The 7,350-nt window shown below is 36.7% G+C and overlaps 1 protein-coding gene across 1 annotated transcript; it reads left to right on the top strand.

The window, feature by feature from the left end:
* Positions 1-627: 627 nt before the first annotated feature.
* Positions 628-7,053, top strand: LOC104525687 (WD repeat-containing protein 11-like; the record flags this gene model as incomplete). Its single annotated transcript, XM_010168907.1, has 7 exons — positions 628-799; positions 1,071-1,166; positions 2,499-2,664; positions 3,594-3,691; positions 4,845-4,990; positions 5,752-5,879; positions 6,927-7,053. Coding segments are annotated over 7 exons (933 nt in total), but the record flags the coding sequence as incomplete, so codon positions are not given.
* Positions 7,054-7,350: the final 297 nt, after the last annotated feature.

The following is a 7,350-nucleotide window of genomic DNA, read 5'->3' as shown; positions in this document are numbered from 1 at the left end:
AGAGAGTTGGGGCTGTTTAGCCTGGAGAGGACAAGGCTTCGGGAAAATCTTACAGCAGCCTTCCAGTACCTGAAGGGGCTACAAGAAAGCTGGGGAGGGACTTCTGACAAGGGCAGGGAGTGACAGAACAAGGGGGTGATGGCTTTAAACTGGAAGAGGGGAGATGGAGATGAGATGTGAGGAAGAAATTCTTTGGTGTGAGGGTGGTGAGACACTGTCCCAGGTTGCCCAGAGAAGCTGTGGCTGCTCCTCCCTGGAAGTGTTCAAGGCCAGGTTGGATGAGGCTTTGAGCAACCTGGTCTAGTGGAAGGTGTCCCTGCTGATGGCAGGGGGGTTGGAACTGGATGAGCTTTAAGGGCCCTTCCAACCCAAACCGTTCTGTGATTCTATGATTCTGTATTTATATGCTTAACATTCACTGAGTTTAATTGCTAGTGTAACAGTCTTCTGACCAACATCTTACTTATTTAACTTGCTGAATGTCATTCCTTAATCTTTTCTTGTAGTTTGTCCCTCTCATTGATAATGCAAAGTACTAAGGGTGCCCAGAAGAATGCATGGTCTTTATAAAAAGATACTTTAAATGTATAATATTTTTATTTCACATCCTGATTTGTATCTTCTCAGATTGTATGGGGATGAATCTGAACTGCATTTCTGGACTATTGCTGCCCACTATTTGCACAGCTTATCTAAGGAGAAGACTGCAAAACCAACAGACACAGCTATCCTTCAAGAAGAGTTGGTTAATCCCTTGGATATATGCTATGACATACTATGTGAAAATTATTACTTCCAGGTATTTAAAGGAGTTAAAAAAATATATTTATTAAGGACGTAATCAGCATAATAAACGCTCAGCATTGTTACTTTCTTATTATCTTATAGCTCTTCACTATACATATTTCACTTTTATTAGTAACATACCATTCTGGATTAAATCACTCCTTATTATTTAAAAATAGAGGGTGTTCCAAAAGCTCTCTAAATACTTCCATATCTTTTAAATACTTGGCTTTTTATTTCTTATGGTAGTCTTACATTTAAGATATTCTTCCTTCTTTGTGCAGAAATTCCAGCTGGAAAGGGTAAATCTCCAGGAAGTGAAGAGATCAACATATGATCATACCAGGAAATGTGCTGATCAACTTCTTCTCTTGGGCCAGGTTTGTGGGTAATATTTGAATTTTTTATTCTTCTTCCCTGTCCATTTTATGTACTTATTCTATTCCAGTAAAGTTTTGATTAGCTTGTATGTGTTGTTTCATACTTTTATTCACCCAATGCATAATTTTTACTGTCTTAATATGTTATTGCACTGCAGACTCTGTGTAATGACATGGTGTGTGGTAATCTTTGCTGTTACCTCCTTCAGACTATTTCATTTTAATGTCAACCCTGTAAAAATCTTTCTTTCCATCTTGTGACTAGAAAAGAAAAATTACATTTTGAGTTTCCCAGAAATAACTAAAACTTCACATCTTTGGGATAACTCCATGTGCACTTAGTATTCTCATTTTAGGTGACAAAGGATGTACCTAAGCTTCTGGCAGACCTGTACTGAACAATGAGACACTGTACAGATTCTATATTCTGATAAGAATATTGTTGCATTTGTACAGTATATATCATGAGTTGTTCCCTGCTACTGCAGTTGTGTTGCATCCACTTCTAAAAACAGCTTTGGTATTACTACCTCGAACTTAAAATTTGATTTTTGTGCCACTGTGCATTTTAGTATGATAACAAATGCTACCAGTAAAAGCTGCCAGAAATACTTAATCTATAGATAGTCTGTTTAAAATGCCAGTTTATGAAAATGAAAAAATGCCAGTTTATTGAATCATGGTATTTAAATATGTATTTAATGTGGCTTTTCATTATTTCTGTAATTATCTAAGCCATCAGGTTGACTGACCTCACCAAACTGACCTCTCTCAAAGTTAGGCATCTCATTTTAATAACAGGCAGAGATGATGTCCCTGCAGTAATTCATTCAATTTGGAGACAGGTGTCTGCCCCACTGATTAGGTGCTCAGTTGTAGCAAACATTTTAAATGGATTAATTCTACCTGTGTTTTAGAATATCAGGTATTGAACCAGTCCTTTAGATCCTGGCTGGTTTCTGCATCTTTACAATTTTATTTATTCTCTGCTTATTTCAAATGCTTCTCTTCCTTTTATAATTCTACAAAACATTGTGTGTGTAAACAAGGAAATAAATACTCTGGATCAATTTTTTCTTTGGCCTCTTACAGAAATGTTGGTCTGTGATTAAACATTGTATTAATGATGGGTGTTTAAATGCTATTCTTACTAAGAATGCTGTATTGAAATAGAATCTTAATTATTACTATGCTGATGGATATTTTTGTGGTCTGTTTTAGAATAACTTTCATTGTTATTTGTTCCATGTCTTAAAAAGGATAAAAATATAAGGCTTTTGTTTAAAAGTGAGTAAGTTGTGGTCAAAGTTGTATTTCTTTTTCTCTTGCCAGACTGACAGAGCAGTACAATTATTGTTAGAAACAAGTTCAGAGAACGCACATTATTACTGCGATTCACTCAAAGCTTGTTTGGTCACAACTGTCACCTCATCAGGTCCATCTCAAAGTACGATTAAACTGGTAGCGACCAACATGATAGCCAATGGAAAGCTTGCAGGTAAAATGTGACTTTAATTTCACGTTTGCTTATGAACTAGTATCTTACTAAGGCTACTGATGGAAGTGGGAGAGCAGAAACTTGTAATAGATCTTACATGTTCCCTTCCAACCTCAACCTTTCTGTGATTCTGTGATATGTTGCATGTTACAGTATGCACCATCTACAGTAGTTAACATAAAAATGAGCAGTAACTAGTTATAAAGCTCAACTTCTTTTGATTCATTTTAATTAAAAAATGTATTTCTGGAGTAATTCTCTTAGCAATATTTTGTCCTAAAAGAGGCTGAGCACATAAAGCTACATATTAAAGAATTATTTAAAAAATGGTTTCTTATTAGTGAAGTTGAACTAACAGACTTAGTTTCCTTTCCAGTTCAGAACTTGTTTCAGAACTGTGTTTTCTTACATGCACGGGTTAATTTTGCTTAACGCAAGAGACTGTTCACAATACAATGATTGACTGAAACATTCAAAGACAAGGTATATGTAAGAGAAAAGTACATATGAGAATGGAGTTTCAGAGAAAAAACAAATGTCTGTATTTGCCTGGAAAAAAATACTTATACTATGGACAACATTAACTTAAAATAAAGGATGATTTATGAAATCTATTTATTTGATTTACAAAGGTCATTATCTCTTTGTGATGAGAAGTCCAGTGAACTCCTTGTCATTTGTATTTAGGACAAAGATAAATGAGAGTTTTGTGAGGTCCTTCTAAGCTCTGCAGCCCAGGAAAAAGATGTGATAACTGATACCCAGCCTATATGGAGAGCCAGGTGGTAGAAATTAGAGTTTTCAACATCTTCATATGCTGAGAAGGATATAAGAGAGATCCTTTTTCTGATGATGAATGATCTGCTCACGCTTTTATAGCAAGTCTTTTTTCTGTTAACTCATTATATAGTGTGCTTTTTATTTTCCAGAAGGTGTACAGTTGCTGTGTTTGATCGATAAGGCTGCTGATGCCTGTCGCTACTTGCAAACTTACGGCGAATGGAATCGTGCAGCGTGGCTTGCTAAGGTAGGTAATTTCTCAATTTTCTGTTTGCTAACATAAATTACCTACTCAGTATATGTAGATGTGAAGGCTGATGAGGGTTCTAAAGTTCTCCAGAGTTAAAAAACTGAAACATCAATTTGAAATATCATCATCAGTTCACAGAATCATATAGAATGGTTTGGGTTAGAAGGGACCTTAAAGCTCATCCAGTTCCAACCCCCCTGCCATCAGCAGGGACACCTTCCACTAGACCAGGTTGCTCAAAGCCTCATCCAGCCTGGCCTTGAACACTTCCAGGGAGGAGCAGCCACAACTTCCTTGGGCAACCTGTTATTTCCATGTGTTAAGCCATAACAAACCAGGCCATTCAATGGACTGACACTGACAGGTTCTTGTTCAGCCTTTTGACTATATAGGTCTGCCCTGGTCATCCAAATAACAGTATTGAGGCCTAAAAGTGTTTAGAATACTCAATTTTCTAATTTTTGAGCAGTGATTTGTGAAGTTGCATATAGCTGCAGTAGTAGAGAATTAATAATAAACTACAAAAAAACACTCCTGGAAGTGAATAAGTAATGAGGCGATTAAGTGACTTTGAGCTCCATTTGAGCTTATTTTAGAGTCAGCACCAACCACATAAATTTGCACCAACTTCTCTTTTGATATGCAGACATTATTACAGTAAAAGTACCTAGACACAGCATTAATTCTCCATATTATAATGGGCTGGAGTCAGTAAGGATGATCTTTCAGTGTCTCTAAATAAGATTTGTTATATTTCTGGCAGAAAGGATGGAAAAAATTGTACTCAGATTTTCTAAACGAATGAATCCCGCTCTTAAGAAAAATAAACGTGTCTTTTCCTTAAGTCTTCAGTAAAAGATAAAGATTTCTAACTTATTGATACTTGAGGTTTTAGAAAGCCTTGTGGTAAAAATGTTAATAACATGTAAATGTGGAGTGACTTGAGTATTTTTATACCTATATATTTCTAATTTTCCATTGTATTGTATTCATTCAAGGGATAAGTATGCTTTTTATAATGCCATTGGTATTTTCAGATGCTGTTACTTTGCCCAAAGTGTTTCACTGAAAAAAAAAAATGAAGCAGAAGCAGAATTCTCTCTTTAGTTAACAGCTGAGAATTCATAACTGACTTTCCCATCTCTTCAAGGTTCGTTTGAACTCAGAGGAGTGTGCTGATGTGTTAAAGCGTTGGGTAGATCACCTTTGCTCTCCACAAGTCAATCAGAAGTCCAAAGCCATCCTTGTCCTTCTGTCACTTGGATGCTTTGCAAAAGTTGCAGAGATGCTGCACAGGTAAAGATGGAACAGCACAGCCTGTATTTTGTCTTGTCCATAACTGTTATTTAAGCATTGTGACTCTCAAGTCAAGGGGGAGGGAAGGGGTCTTCAGTTTGATTTCTGACATTTGTTACTGTTTTAGCTTTTTTTTTTTCTTTAACCTCAGTAGCACATCATTTCTGTGTACTTCAGCTCATGTTTTTGTTGCAATTTCAGTAAGTATCCTGGCATTTAATTTACTGCAGACTTTAAGATTGCCAGCACCCTTTGACCAAGCAGTAATAATTTACAGTAGCTGTGATTATTTCTGAGTAACTTGAACCTTGATCTCTTGCATTAAGTGTCAGTTCCTTGCATGCAAGGAGAAAAAGGGATGTAAGAAGCTTGGGGAGAGGGCAGTGCCAGACTGATGGGTGCGAGGGGAGCACGAGGCAGTACATGGGAACTGTGTGACCTGTTCCTACCGACTGCCTGGGAGTAGGGTAGCAGCATTCACTGCCATGAGGAAAGCACTCAATGCTGGTGTGATGTAGTGAGTGCTCCAGGCCTACAAAGCATAAAGGGTGAATATGTGCCATAGTGGCAGATAAATAGTGATACTGTTTAACCTTGGTGATGTTCTGAAGCCTCGGTGCAGAAGAGATTTACCACTCCAGACCTAGGTGCAAAATTTTAGAGAGCCTGTGTGCAAGTGTTTTGATGCAGTTTCCTAGAATACTTTTCTGTTTTCACATCCTAACAAATTATTCTCTTTTTTTATTTTTTCCATTTAACAGTATGAGATACTTCGATAGAGCAGCTTTATTTGTTGAGGCTTGTCTGAACTATGGGGCACTTGAAGTTAATGATGATACAAATATCCTTTTTCTGAAATCTTGTTTTTGCATCTGTGTACTCGTATGCGGTGAGTATACGTGAGCCAGTGTTAGGTGAACTAGTCTGCGCAGGAGTAGGAGTTCCTATTTGTATTTTCCAGGTTGTGTAGTTTGAAGGAAGTGTGGGGAAGCAAGTGAAAAGGGGTCATTTGCATAAATCCATAATATTACCTGCTCCTGATGGTCTGTGAGGCCAGTCACTGGAAAACAAACTAAAAGTGAAGAAAATAAACATAGGGGAGAAAAGAACAGATGATAAAATGTTCTTTGCAGAACTTGGAAATTATTGGTGAAGACTGTGTAGTGAAATCAGTGGTTCATTTATCTTTTAATCACTGTACCTCAGGAAAAAAAATCCTGCCTTGAACCCCTCTATACACCAGCCTACTGTTTTAGTGATTGAAGTACTTTATGAAGGAGTCAGTTTTGAAACAGTCAAAACAAGGAACATTATAGGCCAAGATCAGATGAGCTGAAAATGTAGTAAGTATTTCAAAAGGTATCTAAAGTATTGCTCAGTACGGCCTGCACATCTAAGCTGATGTTCTGGAAACTCTGAACTGTTGCTCTAACTTTTGTATTATATGCAGTAAATAATAATGCATGTTAAGTAATAACTGATTGTGTTTTATGGAGTCATCACAGATGTCAACTTGTAAATAAAAAACCCACTAATAAGCCATGTAGATAACTCCAGATCTAATTAACGAACAAATCTTGTAGTATGACCTTACAATTTCTTAATTTCTTTTGCAAGTTATGATGTGGTATTATGGTAGGTACTTAGCGTGTCTGAAATGTATCTGCTTGAGTTTATAGCACTCTGCATATTGCCTGATAAATGCAAATAAATATTCAGTAGCAGAAGTTAAAGCAACATTTTTGTCTTTATTGGTGCTGAAAAAATACTTCATTAGCACAATTGTCAGCAGTGTTCAGCGTTTTCAGCTTGGGAGAGGAAAGGAGTGAGGAAGGTGGAAAAAAAAAATAAAGATTCTGAGTTTTTAATTTTTGCTATTCATTTGTGTTTTCCTTAATGCTTCATTTACATAAATTGATTCATGCTGTATATGCAGATTATGCCAGAAGCTTGAAGCTCCTGGGCTTTAAACAGGGAGCTATTCTCTTTGCCTCAAAAGCAGGAGAAACTGGTAAAGAGTTACTGATTGAGCTCAAACAGCCTAAAGAGGAAGTGACACAAGAGTAAGAACTTCATATTTACAAAGAGATTTGGGTTGTCTGTCAGACTGAGGTTCCACTGTGTGAAAATACATTTTTCTCCTGGATCACTGTAATAGCTGATATGTATGATCTGAGCAAATGTTGTTAAATGTGTGTGGAGTCAAGATAAAGAACTGTTTATGTTAAAATTGTCTTCACTTTCACAAGGGGGGAAAGAAGCCTCTGATAAAATTATACAAGAGTATTTCCAACTTCTTCAATTATAGCAGAAATCAGATTTAACAATATGCTGGGAGAGTTCTATACCTGTGAACAAGT

The sequence above is a fragment of the Antrostomus carolinensis genome, unplaced genomic scaffold, assembly GCF_000700745.2.
Source record: "Antrostomus carolinensis isolate BGI_N321 unplaced genomic scaffold, ASM70074v2 scaffold5425, whole genome shotgun sequence".
Lineage (NCBI taxonomy): Eukaryota > Metazoa > Chordata > Aves > Caprimulgiformes > Caprimulgidae > Antrostomus > Antrostomus carolinensis.
Note: the sequence above shows the minus strand (reverse complement) of the source record. Positions and strands in the feature narration are given on the sequence as shown.